General features: G+C 39.1%; 2 protein-coding genes across 4 annotated transcripts in view; both read left to right on the forward strand.

Annotated features, from left to right (window-relative positions):
* Nucleotides 1-25,087, forward strand: part of LOC105493664 (ELMO domain containing 1) — a 75,005-nt gene that overhangs the window by 270 nt on the left and 49,648 nt on the right. The window lies entirely within an intron of this gene.
* Nucleotides 12-10,797, forward strand: LOC112428835 (uncharacterized). The gene is made up of 2 exons (XM_071075531.1): nucleotides 12-594; nucleotides 932-10,797. Exons 1-2 carry the CDS (start codon nucleotides 343-345, stop codon nucleotides 1,070-1,072), a joined length of 393 nt encoding a protein of 130 aa, XP_070931632.1. The 5' UTR covers nucleotides 12-342; the 3' UTR covers nucleotides 1,073-10,797.

Here is a 25,087-nt window from a genome sequence, read left to right on the forward strand (position 1 = left end):
GGCGACCCCAGAGGAGCCTAGGGACGAGGGGCGAATGCCCTTGGGGAGGAGAGAGGTGCGGCGAGGACGCGAGGCATCACGCAAGCTGCGCGGTGCCTGGGACGCAGCAGAAATGCTAAGCATCGGGGGCAGAGAGGGAACGTGAATGAAAGTGCACTCTGCCTCGGTGCAGGGGCTCCGGGGTCACCCAGGACAGTGATTTCCCCTCCTATCCTGTCCTCCCAATTAACACCCGAGAGACTGCAGGTCGGCGCGAGAGGCTGTTTGCATCTCGGCCCGGGCGTAGGTCGCCTAGCGACCTAACGCCGAGGGCTCGGGGAAGGGATCCCTGGCAGAGCCAAAATGGAAGGCGGGACAAGGGCGGCCTGGCTGGGGCGAGGGGCTGGTCTGGGTCCTTGGGGACCTCTTGGCCTGTGGGCTTCGGTCTCCAGGGAGGAGAAAGGCAGCCGGGCTGCGGGGCCGCCGGACTGTGGGGTCCTCCTGGCAGAGAGACGGGAGGAGCGGTCGCCTGGGCTGTTGCGCTGCGCCTCCTCCAACTGCTGGGAAACTCCGCACTTCAGTATTAGAGCATCTCTTTCCTGGGCAGGTAGAATTGTACAGCCTAGTGGAAAGTGACAGCTGAGTGCTGACGGGGCTGTTAAAAGCAGAGCAGTGGAGTGTGGTGGTGGGGTGAGCTGTTGTGGGTGCTTTTTTTTTTTTTTCTAAGTGTGGGTACGGACTGCTCTGACTCAGTGTTTCTGCTCAACCTCTAAGCGGCGAGTCCGGTAACACACCTTATGAATATTTCAGGAACGACCTCACGGGCTCACTTGCTTCAGATCAAGTTTAATGAATATGTTTGTCAGCCTTTCTGCTGTGCACAGGCAGGTGGAAGCCCCAACCAGTGCTCTGAGCATTCTACATTATTTCATCCCTTTCCCTCACCAACTAGGAAAAAGATGCTGCTAACCCCCAGTGGGCCATATATTGGTACTATAAATTGAGTCTGTCATTTGGAGAGACCAATTTTGGGCAGGCATCCAGGCATTGTTCTGCATCTCTGCAGTGTATACGTGTTGTGCTGGTAGCCTGACAACCGTCCTTAACTGGTGGTGCCAATATGGTGGAAAGCAGGTAGTATGCGTGTATTGGGATAAATGTCTTAATTCATTAACATATTATGACAACACGTAGTTATAGCAGACTTAGTCATTCCCTCCCCCAGAAGTTTTCTCTGAGGTCAGTTTAGTTGGTATTTTGTCAAAGGCACACTCTTGTATCTATCTACATTGGGAGGTATTTCTCTCATCTTAATCTTTTTCATAGGAAGAAGAAATAAATGTCTTCTCTCTAAGATATCACTGTCAAGAACACTGAAAGAAGAACCCATTAATGTAGGGAACGTTGAGAACTGGAACAGGCTGTAGGGCATCTTTCCTACACTTCAGGTTATAACTTCCATTGCATCACCACCATTTACCGGTAAACCAGCACACACAGCAATCAGTACTCGAAATGGTCCTCTTTTGCAGAAAAAGCCTGCTTTTCTCCCAGCTTTGGTGAGATAGATATGTAATCTTCATAAGGACCTATAAGGAATTCCTCTGTGGAACAAAATTTTAAGCCTCCAGTGAAGGATGCTAAAAGAAGCAACGCTTTAATCTTGCCAGCCCATACACAGTGAAGCTGAAGTGCTTCAATTTACAGATGTTTTACATTTAGGAAGGCTTTTCCAACAAAGACCTACTGCAGTTACATCACAGGCTCCACCTCCGCCTGCCAGCCTGTTTCTGCAAGCCTGTTAGTTAGGATACTATGTATTGCTGTGCTTGATTAATGAAGAAAAGAAATCTCCAAATCAAAGATTTATTTATTTCTCTTTTTGCGTTCTGCTGATTTAATGGAAAAATATGAAAATTTCAAAAATTAATACTTGCAGCCAGGACTTAACTGAGGCGTGATAATAACTCTATAAATGTTAGCTTTCCAAGAGATCTTAAGCAAAATTACAGTATTCTTTGTAAAATCTTCGATAAATTGCATTAGAATAAAAATTCTATGAAATTGGCAAAATAAGTGAAAATGTCATAATAAATCAAGCAGCATTTCTTAAAGCATGTTACTGAGAGGTTCAGAAAGAAACCCAGTTACATTAACAGATATGAAATCTGGATGATTGAGAAGTTTGCAGAGCTTGCACACAAATCTCCAGGTGACTTAAAGGAAGTGTTCTCCGAGTCCTCTGAGAATTTTTAACAAATCACTGTTAGGGTGTCCAGATTTAGCAAATACAATTGTGGGCTGCCCAGTTAAATTTGAATTTCAGATAAATAGTGAATTATTGTTTTTACCTATGTCCCATGTAATATTTGGTACGTACTTATACTACAAAATATTATTAGTTGTTTATCCCAAATTCAGTTTTGACTGGGCAGCCTGTATTTTTCTGGCAACCCTAGTTACTGGAAATGTTTCATTCCTCCTTTTTGGGTCATTTGTGGGTTGAAAAAATAAAGTGGAGCAGAAATCATATGCTCTTCTGCAGACAATCTGGGACAAGCTCAGTTCTGGTTCAAGCTTTTGAAAATAACTCATGCTTAAAAGTGAACAGTTTCACTTGAACACATATTGGTTGGGTATCTCTGCTTGCTAGACTTAGTGGAAGGTGCCAAGAATGCAAAGACGACAAGGGGAAATGGGGCAGGGGGAGGGATCTGCATCATAATTTCTAGGATTTGTTGTGCCAGGAGTGTGTGTTTATGATGGTGGTGGAGGGGCGTGTCTACTGTAGGAGCCTAGGAGAGGCACTGAACTATGCTGGGCAGCTGTAGTCAGGGAGTGAGATGCCTAGCAGTTTTGACAGGACTGGCCTTGAATAAAAGAGCAAGATCTTATCCTGGGAGAAAATGAGGGAAAAAAATCTCTGTGTTAATAGATAGTAGAGTAGTGCTGGAAGTTGAAGGATTTGATCTGATAGCCTCAGTGAGAGGACAGAGTGGCCTGCTGAGAATGAGGGAAGGGAGGGGGATTCTGAAAGAAAGATTTTAAATAGTCGCCAATGGGAATGGAAAAGAGAGCTGAAAAGGGACAAGGGCAGGAATTGGCAAATGGTACTTAGGTGAATGGACCTCAGTGCATTTAAAATAGCAATTGATCTGCTGTTGACTCATACCCTAAGTGCTAGTTTACTATTCTATTACCATCCTGGTCTCAGGTAAAGAGTCATCATCACACAATACTGGAATATATCATTTAAATGTTTTATTACATTTATATAAAAGTAGGTAATTAAATATAATATTTGAGATGCCGATCAATAGTCAGTTGCTTCTTTTTTTATTTTCAATTCGTAATGTTTTATTTATTTCTCTTCTTTTTTTCTTTTATTATACTTTAAGTTCTAGTGTACATGTGCACAACATACAGGTTTGTTACATATGTATACATGTGCCATGTTGGTGTGCTGCACCCATTAACTCGTCATTTACATTAGGTATATCTCCTAATGCTATCCCTCTCCCCTCCCCCCACCTCACAACAGGCCCCGGTGTGTGATGTTCCCCTTCCTGTGTCCAGGTGTTCTCATTGTTCAATTCCCACCTATGAGTGAGAACATGCAGTGTTTGGTTTTTGGTTCTTGCAACAGTTTGCTGAGAATGATGGTTTCCAGCTGCATCCATGTCCCTACAAAGGACATGAACTCATCCTTTTTTATGGCTGCATAGTATTCCATGGTGTATATGTGCCACATTTTCTTAATCCAGTCTGTCATTGATGGACATTTGGGTTGGTTCCAAGTCTTTGCTATTGTGAATAGTGCCGCAATAAACATACATGTGCATGTGTCTTTATAGCGGCATGATTTATAATCCTTTGGGTATATACCCAGTGATGGGATGGCTGGGTCAAATGGTATTTCTAGTTCTAGATCCAATAGTCAGTTGCTTCTTGGCACAAATTTCTGAAATAAGATAAGCAGATGTCTTGGTTTTAGCAAATCTGTTGCTTCAAGTAGGAAAAGACATTAAATTGAGATCATTTCTGATTTGATCCAGCTATCTTTAAAAAACTAGATTCTGATGATGGAAAGAGTGTACATTTTACAGAAATAGCACTATGTGAAATGACTATATGCTTGTAGTACCACCAGAGGACCTAGTCAGAATGTTCCAAATGCAGTTAATTCCAAAAAAACTGGCACACCACATACATGTGTGTCTTTGAAGACCCAGAAGCTACTTTCATTATTGAGTAACATGGTAAATTTCCAGGGAAGTTGATGATCAAACCACTGCAGTCCAGGTAGAGAATAGTTACTCATTTCTTGAAGATTCCAATTTGCAAACTCCAGCAACTGATAATAGAATGCCATTCTAGATTGCCCTTCTGTCAACAAATCTGTTGTTTGTTTGTTTGTTTGTTTTTGGAACCATCCTTCAGAAGAGCCTCATGTGTTTGAGTGTCCATATGTGTGGTTAAATTTCCACTTCAGCCGGGCGCGGTGGCTCAAGCCTGTAATCCCAGCACTTTGGGAGGCCGAGACGGGCGGATCACGAGGTCAGGAGATCGAGACCATCCTGGCTAACACAGTGAAACCCCGTCTCTACTAAAAAAATACAAAAGAAACTAGCCGGGCGAGGTGACGGGCGCCTGTAGTCCCAGCTACTCGGGAGGCTGAGGCAGGAGAATGGCGTGAACCCGGGAGGCGGAGCTTGCAGTGAGCTGAGATCCGGCCACTGTACTCCAGCCCGGGCGACAGAGCGAGACTCCGTCTCAAAAAAAAAAAAAAAATTTCCACTTCAACTTTTATAATAAGATCTTAAAATTATAAAAATTACCCTATACTAAAACTTATAACTAAGTAGCTCATTAGGATCTTTCTTATCAAATGATTATCCTTTCAAAAGAGCAGAAAACAGTCCTACTTCAGGTTTTTCTACTGTTCCTCTTTGCAATGTTTGCCAAACACATTCTGCCTTGTAATTCTGATAGTATATGAAAAGAAAATACATGATCAAGAATGTGTTGATGCTGCTAAAATTTCAAGGCAATTAGACCATAGGTTTTGTTTCCAGCAAGACTTCGCATGAACATGGCTTATTAAAGAAAGGCTTACTGCAGTAATCCTCAATGACAGTTTATGTGGAATATCACCCAGAGAGAGCCTTAACTGAAATTGTGTGCCCAATTTACATTTTATATTCTAAGTCCTCAGTGGATACTCTGAATTTAAAGATTCTGAAGACAGTATGTTCTTTCATCCTGGGAGCTTTTAACCTTCCAACTCACTTATGCTGACCATGAGCAAGTCATATTTTATATCAGTTTCTATGCTGTAAAATGGAAGATACGCACATTAAAAAAATAATATTGTACCAACCCTAATCTCAGTATGTATAAAATAAACTCTAAGTGTTGCTATGGTTCCAAGGGATGAATAACTTTATTCTCAATGAAAGTAGATGATTTGTACAATGTCTGGGTACTCTATATGATATTTCAGATGCCATCAAAATAATTCACAATTTGATTTTTTTGCTTTTTTGGTGCAAAGCAAAATAATTGTGGGAAATGCCTAAGGAGAGCTCATTAAGCCTCTTTTAAAAATCAGTCTCATGAAAGTCAGTAACTGCAGATTCAAAAGTCTTTATATAACTTTTAAATGTTTCCATTTTAATTATTGGAGGACTTGGGTAATTAGCATGCTGGTTATAAGAGCTCATTTCAGCTGTTATAACTCTCTATTTTTTTGTGCAGGTAGTTGGTGAAAGGCTACCATATGTTTTGAAGGTTTCATTCATAATGAAACTAATTATTTATCTCACAGCTGTTTTTTGGCTTAACAGATATCATCAGTGACATCAGAAACCCTGTTCCCTAAATCTTTTTTACTTTACCACTTGGCATTATAAATATTTAAAATGTGAATCAATCTTTGGAATGAATTTACTGTACATTTCTTACTTTTTCCTTTAAAAGAATAGGAATATTCCACTCTTCAGAACTTGGAAGCCAGATTTTCTGAAGGTTCCATATTCCATAAACACTGACATATTAATTTCAGATTTCCTTTGCTTTATGATCCACTTAAATGAGCAAAAATTTCAATAATTGCTTTTAGTTGAGAAGTTCAATTGTACATTCTCTTAAAATGGTAAACATTTATCAAGGCTATTTAAATTAAAGTGCCTATTATGTACATCATTAGTCATAATTTTAAAAGCCTTTATTAAAATACTTTACATAGAATTTTGACTTTCATATTCTGTCTCATGGATAATGTATATGTAGCCCACTACGTGAATCCAATATATTAAAATCAAGACTTATGAAACAGATGGATTGAGTTATAGTTTTTGCTTCACTAAAGAGTTTTGTGCCGTACCAAAAATTTCCTCTACTATCCCTTTAAATTGTAGATAACCTGGAGTATTTAAAATAGAGGCAGAGTTATCAAATTTTTATATATACACAATCCCTCTAGCACACATTTATCAACTAGAATATTGAGTAATCTTTATGGGTGACAGGCAGAAATCAGGTCTGAAAGGTAGTGTCATAGCTGGGTTGATCAGCTACATCCAAAGAATGTTCATAGGTCTGTAAGCCAACATAGAAGCTGGTTTCTGTTGGTCTACCTTACAGGTCTTTATTTGACTGTGACATTTCTACAATGTTCTCAAGGACTCAGATGTACATAGATCATAATGCAAAGCTCAAAGCAATAGAGAATTTGGATGACAATCAGGATTAAATTTGAAATCTCTTAGCCCAGAACAAGCAGTGGAACTAAGATTATGTTTTAAAAGGATGGATGTGAAGTTCATGTAGGTTCTAAAATCACTTGCTAAGGACATAGTGTAGAAGTCCTAGTTTACCAACAGTTTGGTTTTCAAAAAATAGTTTTAATTCACTTGAGCATTAGCAAACAGTACAGAAGAAATTAATGCTATACTTTGGTTGGATTCACAGATAAATAGAGCCCAGATCTAAGAAGGTCAGAAACAAAAAGTATAACATACTGTGCTGAAAGTGATGCATTTTGGGCCACCTATCAGAGAGAGAAATGCTTTTATTGGGGAGGACGTTGATTCTGATGACCTTAAAAACGCCTCCTAAATCTTATCCTGCAGTTTAAATTGAGATCCCAGGCACTTATCCACGAATCTGTCAATGTCTAATTCAGCTTAGCAGCATGTATGTGATAGATAGCTATTGTACATCATTCCTTTGACTTATAATGAATATATGATATTATTGTTTTCCATGTGTTAGTTATTCCCTAGGTAATTAATCAATCTAACTAAAAATAGGTGCATCTGCTCTGTAACTAGCACTAGGTTAAATTAAACAGCCTGTTTCCAGGTATTCTTTAATTATCTAATCTCATATTTGAAATTCTAGTTCAAAATGATATGTATTTTGAGTAGCCATAAAATAGGCTTGTGTCCAAGTCCTAAAATAAAATTGCACAGCACACCTAATCAAATTAGACAACGATGGAAGATGAACATGTGTTTGTTCTGAGTGTACTCTATGTGTACTCTCATTACTCTGCATTGTGTTTTGACTTTTGAAAGTATTTGTTTATAGCATACAGTGGACAACTGTCATTCTTTTTCAACAACGCCATCTGAATCTCTTTTCCATGTCGAGGGTTGTATTAGTGAAGGCTCTCCAGAGAAAAGGAAATATATTTATATTAAGAGACTTATTATGAGGAATTGGCCTACTTGACTATGGAGGCTGAGAAGTCCTGCAATCTGCTGTCTGCAAACTAGAGACCCAGGAAAGCTGGTGGTGTAATTCCAGTCCAAGGGAAAGAAAAGACTAATGCCCCAGCTTAGCAGGCAAGCAGGAGGCAAAAGCGCGTGAATTCTTCTTTCTTCTGCCTTTTTGTTCTATTCAGGCCCTCGATGGATTGACAGTGCCCACCCACACTGGGAAGGGGAAATGACTTACTGAGGCCACCAATTCAAATGCTTATCTCATTCAGAAACACCCTCATAGGTGCACCCAGAAATAATGTTTAATCTCGGCAGTCTTTGACCAGTCAAGTAGACACAGAGAATTCACCATCACAGGGGCTCTTTTGCATGATGAGGCAGAGCCCACTCCCCCTCTAGGAGCTGAAAGTGCCAGATGCTTCCTTTCCCCAAACCTCCTTGAATCTGGGCCTGGGCCCGTGATCCAAACTCTGTCCCAGTGGCAGATTTTCCACTCGGCAGTGCCCCTTGACCAGTGCTGGAGGGTCAGTGGGGCCACGCCAGTCTGTGCCTGGTGGTGACAGTAGAAGTGTCTTTACTGAGCCAGTTCTGTGTCAGCATTTCAAGTGTTATTTTTTGCTACATAGCCTCCATCCCCAGTTCTCTAGCCCACCTGGAGATTCTGTGAGTTGCCTTCAGAACACATTCCGTTTCTGCTTCAGTTGGCAGAGCTAGATTCGTTTCTTGCAGTGATAAACAGGGTGCGAGTCCATGTTTACATGGGACCTATTGAGCACACAGCACTGTGAAAGGCACAAAAGGAAATGCTTTTTCATTCTCTGAGTATTTATGGAATAAGGCATCTTGCTTGGCATTGGCCAGAAGGAAAGACATACAAAGCTGGTATTTTCGAACTAGTGCTATGAGGACAAGTAGGAGGAGGTGGGAATACTACTGGCAAACTTAAAGGGAGGGTAGATGTAATTCCATGGCTATGCTAATTTTAAAAATTGATTTAGTACAGAGAGGAAGTGTTGAGATAAGAAAGGATACTTTTCAGGAAAATAAATACTGCATTTCGTCCATTCCAAGAGAAAATTTTTTTCCTTCAGTTTAACATTTATGAAATTAGGAAGCATTGTTAGAGTGTGCCATGTTTTAATTGTTACTTTTTTCTGCTCAACTCGTCTACCATATTTTACTGAATCTAAAATGTCATTGACATGTACTATTATATTTTATACCTTTAAGGAAAAAGCTCAATAAATAATTATTTTAAAAATGCTTCGGCCAGGTGCGGTGGCTCATACCTGTAATCCCCGCACTTTGGAAGGCTGAGGCGGGTGGATCACTTGAGGCCAGAAGTTCAAGACCCGCCTAGCCAACATGGCGAAACCCGATCTCCACTAAAAATACAAAAATTAGCCTGGTATGGTGGCATGTGCTTGTAATCCAAGCTACTCGGGAGGCTGAGGTGAGAGAATCACTTGAACCCAGGAGGCAGAGGTTGCAATGAACCGAGATTGTGCTCCTGCACTCCAGCCTGGGTGACAGAGCGAGACCTGTCTCCAAAAAAAAAAAAAAGAAAAAAAAAAAGACTATATCCTAACAGCATACTGGGGACTCTCCAGACTAGAGGATTCAAAGAGACCATAAGAGAACTAAGTCAGTTATGGAAATGATATGGGTTAGGTACCAAAGTCCTTTTCATTGTTGTTTCATAGTGTTCCAAAACTGTTAAAGAGTAATGGATTTACCTCTAACTTCTGTTATAAACCAATTCAGGTGCTAATTATTATAGCCTTGCTTGACTGTAAAAAAATACCTAGCATACCTGTGATGATTCTCAATTATGTAGATGGCACCTTTTTTTTGATACCTTTTCTTTAAATTTCATATACATCCAGAAGTACATAGGATAGTGTGAATCCCAGTAATTAAAAATCATCAAATCATGACCAATGCTGTTTGATCTCTAACCCTACTCTATATCCATCCATATTATTTTGAAGCAAATCCCAGATACCATATGATTTCATTTATAAATACTTCAGTAAGTATCTCTAAAAGAAAATGACTTTTCAAAAATATACCCCTGGAAAAAAATCTGTAATTTGTGGCATCTTTTTTTTTTTAGTAAATGCATTATTTTTTTTTTACTTAATTTAAGTTTTAAGCTACTTTTGTCTTTGAAGGTTTTTTAAAAAACAGTAACAACAAATTAGGTCCACTTCGATGTCCACTGAATTCTTTTTATGAAATTTGTATGATGCTAACACGTCACATTAGCATTGTGATATTGTTCTGCAACAGTATCTCTTCTGATTTTTCATCCTGCAGCTTTCTTTTGAATATATGCTCTAGCTGAGGATTTGTGTATAAAAATATTCTTGCCATTTCCAATGCAGTGTTCAGAAAAGCCATATCTGTCCCTTAATTATTTTTGGTCCTAAACGAAGGATTCATAATACCACATCAAATGATTTGGACAATCAGTTAGCTAATGAGCATACATCACATTGAACCATGTCAACATTTGTTTACTCAAGCTCTTCCACATTCCTATTAAATATTTCCCACACATCTTCATCTAATGTCAAAACCAATACACACATCTGTAATGTGTGGCCTGATGGATACTGTGCTAGAAGTGGCTTAGGTTTTGGGAATTCCTCCACTTGTTGCAGGCAATGCTCTGGTTCCTCAAGCCTTAGTTTCTTCTTCTTCTTCTTCTTGTTTTTTAAGTGTGGTTTAAGTCAAGGTTTAATGGCACTGGATCTCAAGAGGTGACTGGTGCCTCCATCTGGGCTGAAATCATAGCCCCATGGAACCTTCTTAAAATGTAAGTTTTTGTGTATATCAAAGGAGCACTTACACATCATTTAAAATATTGTATTGCTACAAGACTTTTAATGGAAAAACTCATTCCCTAATCCATCTCTACTCCAGATTCGTGTTTCTCAGCAATGCCATTTTAATTATTTTGACTTTATACTGCTGTTTCTCAGTATATTAAAAGTATCAGATCTATTGATTTTCCACTACAGAACTGAAAATTTAACTTTCATATCTAATCCCGCTCTCTTATACACATATATTTCTCCTTTCTCAATTCTCCCAATATCACTATTTTTGATTAAATATTCAGTGTTTATTTTGACAATGTAAATTTTATTTATAGCTTGTTATATTTTTTGCACAACTTTCTGTTTTCTCAAGAATTAGTAATTCTAATTTTGTTTTTCTTATTTTTTATTGATGTCTATTAATCTTTTTTTTTTTTTTTTTTTTTTTTTTTTGAGACAGAGTCTTGTTTTGTTGCCCACGCTGGAGTGCAGTGGCGTGATCTTGGCTTACTGCAACTTCTGTCAGCTAAGTTCAAGCAATTCTCCTGCCTCAGCCTCCTGAGTAGCTGGGATTACAGGTGCACACCACCATGCCCAGCTAATTTTTGTATTTTTAGTAGAGACGGGGTTTCGCCACATTGCCCAATCTAGTCTTGAACTCCTGGGCTCAAACGATCCACCTGCCTCGGCCTTCGAAACTGCTGGGATTACAGGTGTGAGCCATCAAGCCCAGCCTATTAATCTTATTTTCTATTAATGTTCTTGTTATCTGTTAATGCATATCCCAAATTTATCCCCAAACCAACAGAGTTGTGAATATTTTCTGCATACATTCATACATGTCAAATAATCTGTCAGTTCCAGTTTTTTTATGAAGACCTCTTTCCTTAAGCTCTAATGCACTCTGAACTGGTTGTTAAGGGCCTTACATTCACCATCATTCTAAGAAATCCTTTCACCTTTCTCCAATATGGGATTTTCTGATTCCTGGATCCAATGTCTTTCTCATTCTCCATCTTCATTTTGGTGGAATGCTTTCTTCAGAAACTTCCAGAAAACACATACTTGAAAGATACATAGAAGGTCTTGTATGTCTGAAATTGTCTTCATTTTCTCCTCATGCTGAATATTTTGGCTCAGTGTAGAAATCTAGATTAGAAAGAATTTTTTCTTGGAATTTTTCTTTTTGCTTCTGTGTTCCTGTTGACAAATTGAATGCTCGTGAAGACTTGGTGCTTTCTATGTGAACTGTTTGTTTTTGTTCCCCCTCTGGAAACTTCTGTGTTGTGAAATTTCATCATAATGTGCTTCAGTGAGGATCTTTTGTTATTCAAGGAGTTAGGTACCCTGTGGGTCTTTTTGATCCGGAGACTCACGTTCTTCAGCTCTTGGAGAGTTTCCTGTATTATTTCTTTGATGATTTCTTCACCAACATTCTCGCTTTTCTTTCTCTCTAGAATATCTGTTACTTGGATGTTGAATCTTTTTCTCACCATTTTTCATCTTTTTGTTAAATTCTTCTGGCAGATTCCCTCAAATTTGATAGATATTTTCAACTTTGTCTTTCATTTCACTTTTATAAAATTTCCAAGAACATTTTCTAATTCTCTTAAAGTTCCCTTTTATTGATTCCTGTTCCTATTTAATGAGTATAATATTTTTCTTTTATCTATGAAAATTATGACATTTTAATTTTAATTTTAATAAACAATTGCATTGTTTCTTTTGCTTTCAGATTCCCTTTTTTTCCTCTTTCTTTGCTTTGGGGCTCTGTAATTCATGTCAGAAATGTCCCTTAATTGATAATCCTTGGCTATCTGTTCATATTTAAGATTGAGGCACTAAAATGCTCTCTGTGCACAGGTGGGCCTTGTTGACCATCTGTTTCACAGTAGCCCAGTTGGGGGCTAATGCTTCTTTAGGGGAGAGCTTTATGTGTCTCTGGTTAATTTCCTGAGAGATAACTCCTCTAATATCCTACCTGAGAAGTATTATGCTGGCTGCCTCTGTTCTGGGAGTTGAGTGGGAGAAGAAGGATGGCAGGGATCTCACATTTACCAGTAGATTTTCATGCAAACTCCTTGTATTTCATATGTCAACTCAATCTCATTTTCCTACATCACCAAGTTCAGAGCCTCTCTAGCTCAACCTCTTTACAAGTAAATTTCATCTCTGCTGATAGAATGGAGAAGGGTTATGCCTAATTTCAAAAGCTGGAGAAGGAGCCGTAGGTCCTAACTACTCCTATGAAAACTTTCAACCAGGCTGGGCATAGTGGCTCATGTCTGTGATCCCAACACTTTGGGAGGCCAAGGTGGGCACATTGCTTGGGCTCAGGAGTTCGAGACCAGCCTGGCGAACATGGCAAAACCACATCTCTACTAAAAATACAAAAAATAGCTGGGTGTGGTGGCGCATACCTGCAGTCCCAATTACCAGGGAGGCTGAGGCGGGAGGATCGCTTAAACCCAGGGAGTAGAGGTTGCAGTGAGCCAAGATCATGCCACTGCACTCCAGCCTGGGTGATAGAGTGAGACCCTAAATTTAAAAACCAAACCAAACAACAACAAAAAACCTTTCAACCAAGCCTCTATTTTGGGCTTCTTCTTACACATCCACTTTTAGAGGAACTGGGCACCTCTAACTCCTGAACATGGCTGAGGTTCTCACTCAGGAGTTCGAGACCAGCCTGGCCAACATGGCAAAACTCTGTCTCTACTAAAAATACAAAAATTAGCTGGGCATGGTAGCACATGCCTTGTGATCCCAGTGACTCGGAGGCTGAGGCAGGAGAATCACTTGAACCTGGAAGGCAGAGGTTGCAGTGAACCAAGATTGCACCACTGCACTCCAGCCTGGGCGACAAAGTGAGACCTTGTCTAAAGAAAAAAAAAAAGGAATTAAAGATTAAAAAAAAAAAAAACAAAAAAACAGTGTTAAATACATCAGCAATGATGATTGTGAGGTAGCTGGAGAACCAGGAGAACATGAGATCACAGAAGCCACAAAAAAGGCCTTTTAAGAAGCAGCTTCACATGTGTTAGAAGCTGAATGAGACAGGACAGGAAAATGGAGCTTAGAGTAGAATATAGCCTGCCTTCGACCAAGCACATACTTACTCACCCACCCTTTGTGTTGCAGTAAGGAGTGCTAATCACTCCAGAGATGTTTATGATCTGAGCTGTCTGTGTGTCAAAAGGAAGTTGTCTTGAGCACTGTGTATGTGTGAGAAGTGTATGCATGGCTACATACACTGGAGGGATTGTGATAGGGCAAGGGAACCAGCACTCAGAGACTGTGGAGTAAGAGCATTGGGAGGCTCTCCAGTGAGGCTAAGAAGGATATGAGTTGCTCTATCAACAACATATAACATATTCTGGAATTACTTAACCTGGCTTAACCTGAATAAAAATGTCAGAGTCAGGAAATGAGAGTCCTGTAAGTGTGATTTGCTGCAGGTCATTAGTACTCTTTGTCACCAACCGATAAATTCTTATGTAGAAGCATCACAGCCCAGAATTTGGAAGTAAGTAGGCTTCAGTCTTACGGTTACATGGATTCTAAGATACTTTTTTCCCCCACATCACTAAAATTAGATGCATTGTAGTTTAATTAGCAGCATTTTATTTTTCGTTAAGGGCACATAAAATAATGGTGAATTCTACCATTGATGGCACTGATGAAATACCATTGGAAAGAATAAAATAATATTCACTCGGCAAACATCTGTCAAACCATGCATAATCATAGCTCTAAAGTGTGTTAAAAGCTACTTTTTTGTTTTACCTTATGAATTATTGCAGAAGTCCAGTCTAAATGGTCGAATTCCTTTAGTGAATGCTATTACCTCTTCTGCATGATCAGGGTTAGCATTGCCTTAAGAGCAGAGTACCCTGCTTGCCTCCAAGCTGCTGGAAATGCCCCAATTTGCTTGAACTTTCCTGTCAAATATTTCTAGATAAATGCTTTCACTATGTTCTGATTGTATGAAAGCAAAAATGTTGCCAAAAGCATTAGATTATATTGGCAAAATTATAACCATTTAATTTTCATGCAAACATAAGTTTATCATTCTTTTATCATGATTTTATTGAGAAATTTAATTTTAAAACTAAAATATAAAATTGAGAATTTCCAAAATTCAGATGATTTTGGGGGCAAAACAGATTAATATATATATTCTGAAATCTCCTTATTCTTTTTTTAGCTGAGAGATGAAATTTCCTTTTTTTTTTTTTCTTTTTGAGACAGGATCTCCCTCCAGTGTCCCAGGCTGGAGTACAGTAGCGTGATCTCGACCCACTGCAGCCTTGATGTCCTGGGCTCAGGTGATTCTCCCACCTCAGCCTCCCTAGTAGCTGAGACTACAGGCGCATGCCACCATACCTGGCTAAGTTTTTGTACTTTTAGTAGAGATGGGTATTCACCATGTTGCCCAGGCTGGTCTTGAACTCGTGACCTCAACTGATCCACCCACTTCGGCCTTCAAAAGTGCTGGGATTATGGGCATGAGCCAGGATGCCCAGCCTTGAGAATGAATTTCATCAATCCTGCATCCTCCTACTTTGCTGCCTCCATGAAAACAGTGCATAAGATGTAGGCAACCACAGTGAAATCCTGAAAGTTACTGACTTTAAAACAGATCATAAGTACATTTGCAGGCAACCCTGAATTCTGCGGCTGGCATGGACCTCCCTTGCTATAAATCACAAAAATTAACTCTAGGTGAGTGTTTTATTCATGAAGGGGAAAAAACCTTCTTTGTTGTCATTTTAATGAGCGTCAGCAGTGTTTTTCAGGCTAGTCACTGGAGGAGGAAAGGAAAATTCTGGAATGTGGCCTCAGGGAGATCTTTATGCATGAGCATTGTACCTCTAATATGAGATGCTGCATAGCCTGTGTGAAATGTAAATGGGTAATTTGAAAGATTTTTCATTTGTATGTGATAGTAATTTTTCATATTGCTTCTTTCTCTCATCGTGTGCATAGCTGTATAAAGTCAAAAATTGCATTTTATTCATGCTTCAAATGCTCACAAATAACCTAAGAAAATTTTATTTTTCTTTTCTTTCCTTCTCTTCTCTTCCTTTCCTTGCCCATTCCTTCTCTTCTCTCTCATTTTGTTTCACATAGTAGAGTCTTACTGAATTATATCCTTTGAAATCTATGAGTCCCTCACCTGTCTAGGTCTTCCTTGCACAGACATAGTGCCTCTTAGGATCTGACGACATATGAAGCAAGATGCAAACTTAGCCATTATCTGAATTTGCTAATTCAGACTTTAGTGAATCTGATACTTGGCCCATCTGATTTCAGAAGAATGACCCCTTGTGTTTGTGGGTTGGCTCAGCGAGAACCTGCCCTCACATGGCAGGTGGCTTACCATCTACTCATCTACAAACCATCTGTGCTCTTGCCTGATGTTCCCTCAGAGACGTGCTTCTGCTAGGAGGGCAGGCGTGTTTTGGAGAACTTTCTCTGATTTCTTGAAAACCATCCACAGACATGCATACGTGCAGAACATAATAAAGAAGTCATGGGAGCCATGACAGGAATTAATTACATCTTAAAACTACATTGGCAGCAGGGCGCGGTGGCTCACGCTTATAATCCCAGCATTTTGGGAGGCCAAAGTAGGTGGATCGTTTGAGGTCAGGAGTTTGAGATCAGCCTGGCCAGCATGGTAAAACCCCATCTCTACTAAAAATACAAAAATTAGCCGGGTGTGGTGGCATGCGCCTGTAATCCCAGCTACACAGGAGACTGAGGCAGAAAAATTGCTTGATCCTAGGAGGCAGAGATTGCACCGCTGCACACCAGCCTGGGCGTTAAAGCAAGACTCTGTCTCAAAAAAACAACAACAAAAAAACCTACATTGGCTCAGTTATCTGTTAGTTTTGACCTTTTTCAACTTTTTCAGTTGCCTTTCTAACAGTGTACATTTCAAGTGTCTCACCATAAAAAATGTAAAGTAATGAGATGATAGATATGTTAATTAGCTTGACTTAATCTCTCCACTTTCTATATATATATATATACATACTAATCATAGTGTGATACAATTATGGTTTGTCAATTAAAAATCATATAAATACAGAATAGCGTCCTTTTACCTCACCCAGACGTAGCCATCACTGAAGAAGGAGTGGAAAAAGAGAAGCCTGTATCTGTTTCTGTTTCATTCCAAAATCTCCACTTGATGGGCTGATTGAGGGATGTCACTGTTTTGATTTCATCAGACTCTAGACAGGCCACATGTACATACTGTCAGACCATTCAAGAGAGAAACTAAAAATTTTCACATAGATTAAAGAGAATTTACTAGTAGTTTTTAATTGTCATTGAAACTTTCTCAATTACTTTTAGAAAAGCTTTAAAGTGACACAGTATAATAAAGAAATAGGGCAGGCCAGGTGCAGTGGCTCATGCCTGTAATCCCAGCACTTTGGGAGGCTGAGGCAGGCAGATCACTTTAGCTCAGGAGTTCAAGACTAGCCTGGGCAACATTGTGAGATCCCTGTCTCTACGAAAAATACAAAAATTAGCCAGGCATGGTGGCATGCACTTGTGGTCCCAGCTACTTGGGGGCCTGAGGTGGGAGGATCGCTTGAGCCTAGGGGTCTAGGCTACAGTGAGCTGCACTTGCACCACTGCACTCCAGCCTGGGCGACAGACTGAGACTCTGCCTCAAAAAAAAACAAAAACAAACAAAAAAGATATAGGACAAATGGTATTGAACCAAACTAGCTACAGGCTTCCTTCTGATACCCAGATCAGCTTTGGATCAATCTTATTTTTAGGAGAGAAAACTACAAACATTATTATTTATGAGGCTATGGTTCTACATGTCATTGTTTTTTTTCTTCTTTCACCTGAAATGAGAATAGCCCAAGCTTTGGCAATTAATCAGTGGCAAATAATTTAGATATTGCTGATCTTGAATGTATCATTGGCAAAGTCAAATTGTGTGTGAACTCCCAGCGCCGCCCCCCCCCCCGCCCACAACCTTATTGTTAAATGGAATGTTTTTTGTTTTTGTTTTTCATTACTGCTAAAAAAAAAAAACCAAACCAAAACAAAACAACAACAAAAAAAACTTTGCCTAACCTTTCTCTTTTTTATCTAAATCTAGGAGAGTGGAACATGGAACATGTTTTCATCTTCTAGTTATTACTAATTACAGTAATTGTGTTTTGAGGGTGACCCTTGTGATTTTTTTCTCCTACTGGTGTTATAGCATGAAAAGTAAACGAGAAGAAGCAATTAGGGAAACCTAAAGGACCGTAGAACTTCTGCTTTCCAATGAATTCAAGAACTCATTCAAGTTAGTTTATATCTCCTAGGTGATTTGAAATATTTTACCAGCCACTAGATATATTTTATGTATCGTAAAAAAAAATAACATATTTTCACCTATAAAGGGAAAGGTGTGATATATTATGAAGACTGAAGCATGCAGAGAAATGAAGAAAAAAGCTGAAGACTGGAGACCGAAATCACCACGTAAATTACAGTGTGGACCGGAAGCTTGAATTTCATCGAATTTTCTAAACCCAAGGTTTAGAAAGCCTTGATTTACATTTTGGGTGGGGGATATTTTTACTTCTAGTTATTTCAGAATTATACTGCCAACAGTTTTTATTGCCTTGGAAATGTAGCCTCAATAAAGAATAATATAAAACTCATGTATTTTCGCTCCGTGGTATAATTTCTTCCCATAACATTTTCTGGTTTAGAAACTTCTAGATCTGTAATATAATTTGCTCCAGGAAAGGAAAGAGGTTAGTTTTCAGTGGCAGGGTAACTGTTTTTATTTGGGAGTCCTGCAGGTAGCTCCCAGTGGAACACTGTTATTTAGATGCGTATGTACATCCTGGCTTTGATTATCCCCAGCTTTGCAGTTTAGTTTGAAATGAATATGTTATGTATTCTCTTCATTCTCATGTCAGTCCAGAAGTTTACCTTTGGTTTCCAGAGGCTGCACAGGAAAGTGATTAATAGCACTACCTTGGGAGGCAAGCTGAAAGGGTTTGAATCTGCGCCTCATCCTAGCTGTGTGACCTTGGAAGTTTCCTTACCCTCTCTGTGTTTCAATTTCTTCAGCTGCAAAATGGAGATAATTGTTATTATTCACTTCATAAGATGACAGTTAAGATTAAGTGAGTTAAGATGAGTAAAGCTTATAGCATATTGCCTGACACATAATAAGCACTTTGTGAATATTAGCTATTATTATTAATTTTACAAAACTTTAAGCTAAGACGTAATTTTTAAAATTAAATTTTGTTTGTAAATGTGCTCTCCACAACTTTTTATTAAACTAGGGTAATCTCAAATTAGGAAGATTATAAAAATGAAATAGTATTTACTTTGTAGATTACGTTTTATTTATGTATAAACAGTATGAGTCCACAAGTCTTTTGGTTGTTACAGGGGCTAAACTTAGAATATGAAGGGCTACACAGAAAGTAACTTTCTTTGTCTCCTGTAGGGATTTCAAGATTTTAAAGAAAGGAGTTCCGTTCCTTCTAGTTGAGTCTCTAATTCATTCCCTGGGGTGCTTAATAGAGAGATCGACTTCTAAGAGTTAGGGTTACCCCGTAGCACTTTACAAAGAGCCTCAGGGGGCTTCTTGCTCAAAGGAAGCAAGGCAGGTTTCTTGATGCCAGGTGAGAGGATGAGCTTTCAGAAGTAGCAGACCACACTCATTACTGCCCCTTTTCTCCCAGCTGGGAAAAAAAAAAAAAAAAAAAAAAAGGACAAGAGGCAGATAACCTCATAGCATAGCACTGAAGTATCAACTGCTCTCTAGGGGCGTTTGATATGAAAAGCACAATCATTTGATCCTTCCCTTTGGATGAGTTCAGGGCAATGTCTGTGTACACACTGAGAGAAATTACTACAGATCAGGGGAACACGTTAGTGAACCCAGGATTATAATCATATTCTTTATTTTAGTTAAAAATAAATCTACAGATCTGTTTTCTTCCAGTTGGGAGATTTTCAGTTTGTTTTATTAGTACTGTGATTGAATAATGCTGGTTTAAAAAAAGTACTTTTCTAAAAGAGTGCAAAGTTCATTTTGACAAGTATATATTAAGCAAGCAGTGTGTCAGGCAATATACCCATCCACGGGTGTCCTAGAAAAGCATACAGTCCAGAGCGGAAAGAGACATGAAACAGATCATTTTGGAACAATATTAGCGATTTATTAGTAACACAGAGCAGGTAATTCTAATGTCCCCCTCAGGTGAAAAACACCTCTAGAGAGGAAGTCTTTGGGAAGGTATAGCACAGAGAGTGATTTTTATGTTCATCCTGATTTTTGTGAAACAGATGGCATTAAAGTTTCTGTATGAACAAAAAGGGTGAATTTTTCTATATGTAACTAATAACTGAGTAAAGCTGAATTAAACAAACAAAACGTCAATATCTGGGCCAGGCCTGGTGGTAAAGTGATCACAGTACTTTGGGAGGCCAAGGTGGGCAGATCACTTGAGTCCAGGAGTTTGAGACCAGCCTGGCTAACATGTCAAAACCCCGTCTGTACTAAAAATACAAAAATTAGCTGTATGTGGTGGTGTATGCCTGTAATCCAAGCTACTCGGGAGGCTGACACACAAGAATTGCTTGAACCCAGGAGGTGGAGGTTGCAGTGAGCCAAGATCGGGCCACTGCACTCCAGCCTGGGTGACAGGGTGAGACCCTGTCTAAAAAAAAAAAAAAAAAAAAAAAAGTATCTGTATTTTTCAATTAAACAGATATAAACCAAGCTTACCAAGCTTACATGTAACTGTATTAAAGTCAATAGGCTGATGTATAAAAACACAGGAGAAGTGTATCATGGCCGCCTCATTGTTAGAACTCTATGCAGATGAAGAGTGAACTCAAATTCTCCCTATCCTGAAAGGGCTCCCTATTCCATAAATGATGCTGGGATACCATGCTAGCCATATGCAGAAGAATGGAATTGGAACCCAACCTGTCACTATCTACAAAAATTAACTCAAGATGGATTAAAGATTTAAATGTTAAACCTCAAACTATAAGAATCCAAAGCAAAAAAACAAAAAAAAAAACCTAGGGAACACCATTCTGGATATCAGCCTTGGGAAAGAATTTATGACTAACTCTTCAAAAGCAATTGCAACAAAAAACAAAAATCGATATGTGTGACTTAATTAAACTAAAGAACTTCTACACAACAAAAGAAACTATCAACAGAGTAAACAGACAACTGACAGAATGGGAGAAGATATTCACAAACTATGCATCTGACAAGGGTCTAAAACCAGACTTGATTAAAGTAAAGAACTTCTGCATGGCAAAAGAAATTATTGACAAAGTAAACAGACAACAGACAGAATGGGAGAAAATAGTCATGAACTATGCATCTGACAAGGGTCTAAACCCAGAGTCTATAAGGCACTTGAACAATTCAACATCCAAAAACCAAAGCACCTCATTAAAAAGTGGGCAAGGCCAGGAGCAGTGGCTCATGCCTGTAATCCCAGCACTTTGGGAGGCCGAGGCGGGCAGACCACAAGGTCAGGAGATCGAGACCATCCTGGCTAAACAGTGAAACCCCGTCTCTACTAAAAATATTTTTTAAAAAATAGCCAGGCGTGGTGGTGGGCACCTGTAGTCCCAGCTACTTGGGAGGCTTAGGCCGGAGAATGACGCAAACCCAGGAGGCGGAGCTTGCAGTGAGCAGAGATTGAGCCACTGCACTCCAGCCTGGGCGACAGAGCAAGATTCCATCTCAAAAAAAAAAGAAAAAAGAAAAGTGGGCAAAAGACATGAACAGACACTTCTCAACAGAAGACATACAAGCAGCCAACAGACATGAAGAAAATGCAAATCAAAACCACAATGAGATACCATCTCACATTAGTAAGAATGGCTATTATTAAGAAGTCCAAAAACAGCAGATGCTAGCAAGGCTAGGAGAAAAGGGAATGTTATACACAGCTGGTGGGAAGGTAAATTAGTTCAGCCACTGTGGAAAGCAGTTTGGCAATATCTCAAAGACCTTAAAACGATCTACCATTTGACCCAGCAATCCCACTGTTGGGTATATATCCAAAAGAAAATAAATCATTCGACTAAAAAGACACATGCATGTGTTCATCACAGCACTGTTCACAATAACAAAGACATGGGATCAACCAAGGTGCCCATTAACAGTGAACTAGATAAAGAATATGTGTTATGTATATACCATAGAATACTACATGGCCATAAAATGGAATGAAATCATGTCCTTTGAAACAACATGGATGTAGCTGGATGCCATTATCCTAAGCAAATCAACACACAAACAGAAAACAAAATACCAGATGTTCTCACTTATAGGTGGGAGCTAAACATTGGGTACTTATGGACATAAAGATGGCAACAATAGACAATGGGGACTACTAGAGTTGGGAGGGAGGAGGGGAGCAAAGGTTGAAAAACTATTGGCTACTATGCCCACTACCTGGGTGACAGGATCAATTGTACCTAAACCTCAGCATCACACAACATACACATGTAACAAACTTGCAAATAAACTCCCTGAATTTAAAATAAAAGCTGAAATTATTTTGAAAACATTCTCCCCATACTTAGGTCCTACTGAACCACTTGAGAAATGCTGGTTTGGCTATAGTGGAGGCTTAGTAGAAAGAAATAGATGAACTCAGTACCACTCATGGAAAAATAATAATGCGAAGGGCATTTCTTATCAATAGTGGGCTCAGAATATCACACACACAGCCATGATTTGCTAAACACAGATTGTCTAATTAATAGTAAATGGACCATTAACAAGTGGGTCTCCTTTAAAACAAAGCTATTTGACTTTAAAAATGAACAGTAAGTTTTTGTTTTCTATATAAAACATTTAGCATAATTATTTAATGAATATCCTGTGAATAATGAGTTAAATAGCATTCGCACAGGCTTCTTCTGCCACCCAAAGCCATTTTTAGTGTTTCCTCTTTGGGGGACAGATAATGAGATCTAATTGTTATCTTTGTTTCCTGTTTGGGGGACAGACAATTAGAACTAATGGTTATTTTCCTTCCCTTCACTTTTCCCATTCAATCAGTAAGTCCAATTGATTCTACCATCTAAATATTTTTTTACTTCTGTTCAATTCTCTCCCTCCCAACAGTCATCATCCCAGTTCAGGTCACATCAACTTGCGAGACGTTATTTTAACTGTTCTCCTAAGTGATTCTTCACTTGACAAAATGATCTTTTACTTTAGAGGAGAACACAGTAAGAATGACAAAATAATAATACTAATAATAAATGCTACTCACTGAATGTATATTAAATACCTGTAACTATGCTGAGTGCCTTACATGCTTTGGTTCATTTAATCCTTAGAACAATCCTACAAGCTCATTTAATTACTTACCCCATTTAATCCTAGGGAGGTCAAGCAACTTGTCTAAGGCTGCCGCTTGGCTAGTGGTAGATCCCAGACCAGAACTTTGTCTCCAAAACTTGTGCTCTTAACCACCATGCACACTCCCTGCCATATTTGCCAAATTTTCTCTTAATTGTAAGGCTCTTTTACTGTATTAAACTGTGCTGCATTACTCAGCACAATGTTGGACACATAAGCATTCAAGAAGTTTTTACAAGGGATAAATTCAAGAACTATTATGTAAAGAGTGGGGAGTTGAAGTATTATTTCACTTATCTCACATCATTAAGAAATAAAATTTTTTTTAGGTAAACCAATTGTATAGCTAACTGAAATCAAACCACTTAAGGGGACAGACTTCTTAAAAATTTAGAAAAACTATTTTTAAAATGCAATCCATTCTTTACTACCTTAGTTGCATGAGAATTCTTTTTCAATCGTATTCTAATGACAAAGAGCTTTTGTTATGAACAAGTGTCATATATGCTACTTATTTAGTAATTCCTTCTGAACTATGGTTTTAATTACCATCTACATGCTGAGGAAGCCCAAATCTTTGTTTCCGACCTGTCTTCCTGACCTTCAGATCCATGAATCTTTACTCTACCACTTTGTCCTGAAAACTAAAAATGTTCCAAAGACCTTTTGTACACCCAAATCCCCAAATGTGCTTCTCCAAAATATCATATCTTAATGAATAATTCTGCTGTCTATCCAGTTGCTGGCCACAAACATGGGCATAATGTTCAACTCCCCCTTTTCCTTTACCAGCCATCCCCCAATCAATCAATTAACAAAGGTCCTATCAAGTCTACCTTTTAACTCTCTCTATTATCTTTCACACCTCTGTCTGTCCATTGCCTTAGCCATTATTACCTTTGCCTGGGTTATTGCAACAAGTTTGTAGATGGTATCCTATACCTATAATTTTAGGTATAGGATTTATTCCTCATATTACAATTTATTCTTCATATTACAATCAGAGTGTTTTGTTTTGTTTTGAATCGGAGTCTCTGTTGCCCAGGCTGGAGTGCAATGATGCGATCTCGGGTCACTGCAACCTCCGCCTCCTGGGTTCAAGCAATTCTTCTGCCTCAGCCTCCTGAGTTGCTGGGGCTACAGGTGCACACCACCACACTCGGCTAATTTTTGTATTTTTAGTAGAGATGGGGTTTCACCATGTTGGCCAGGATGGTCTCGATCTCCTGACCTCGTGATCCACCTGCCTCGGCCTCCCAAAATGCTGGGATTACAGGCATGAACCACCATGCCTGGCCCAGAGTATTTTTTTTTTTTTTGAGATGTAATCTCGCTCTGTCGCCCAGGCTGGAGTCAGAGTATATTTTTTAAACTAGAGATCTGATCTCGTCACATCTCAGCTTGAACACTTTCAATAGTTCCTTATTGCTCTTGAGATAAGGTTCAAACTTCAACATTACTTACTAAGCCTTCTTGATCTGACCCTACTTGCTTTTCCATATCTTGCCATCACTATTTTTCCCATCCCTCTCACTGAGCACCACACTAAGTCATATTGGAACTTTATCTCTTATAGATATTGTGCATTCTTTTGCCTTTCGGGCTTTGCATGTGCACATGCTGGGATTACAGGCGTGAGCCAGGGCACCTCGCCTGCTCAACCTACTTGAGGGCAGAGTAGCTACATCAATTATTTGACCATTGGGAGTTCTTTCAGTTGGCTGCTGTGTTTATTTGACACACATCTATTTTGTTTACCTTGAGCACTTCTTGACTTTCTTGTGCTGCAAGATGCTTCGGGTTCACCTTGCCCTAACCCAGCTTTAGAATCAACCATTTCCCTAACGTCCCCTAGATGCTTTTATTGTTGAATATATTAGAAACTATGATCTGAGTGTTGGTGGGAACTAACTAAATTAAATTAAAATTTGGATTCATTTATAAAGCCACAAAAGTACAAAGGATAATATATGTTCCCACCACTCAAAATGAATAAACGTTATTTTTCCTTTTATTTCTCCTCAGATATATTTTAAGAAATAAAACACACAAAGTTAAGAAGATCGTTTTTCTCCTTCCAATCCTAAACCCCACCTCTCTTCCCAAAAGCAACCACAGTCTTAAATTGGTGTATAGACAGTTTTTTCAAGCATGTATGG

This window comes from Macaca nemestrina, chromosome 12 (genome assembly GCF_043159975.1).
Source record: "Macaca nemestrina isolate mMacNem1 chromosome 12, mMacNem.hap1, whole genome shotgun sequence".
NCBI classification, from domain to species: Eukaryota; Metazoa; Chordata; class Mammalia; order Primates; family Cercopithecidae; genus Macaca; species Macaca nemestrina.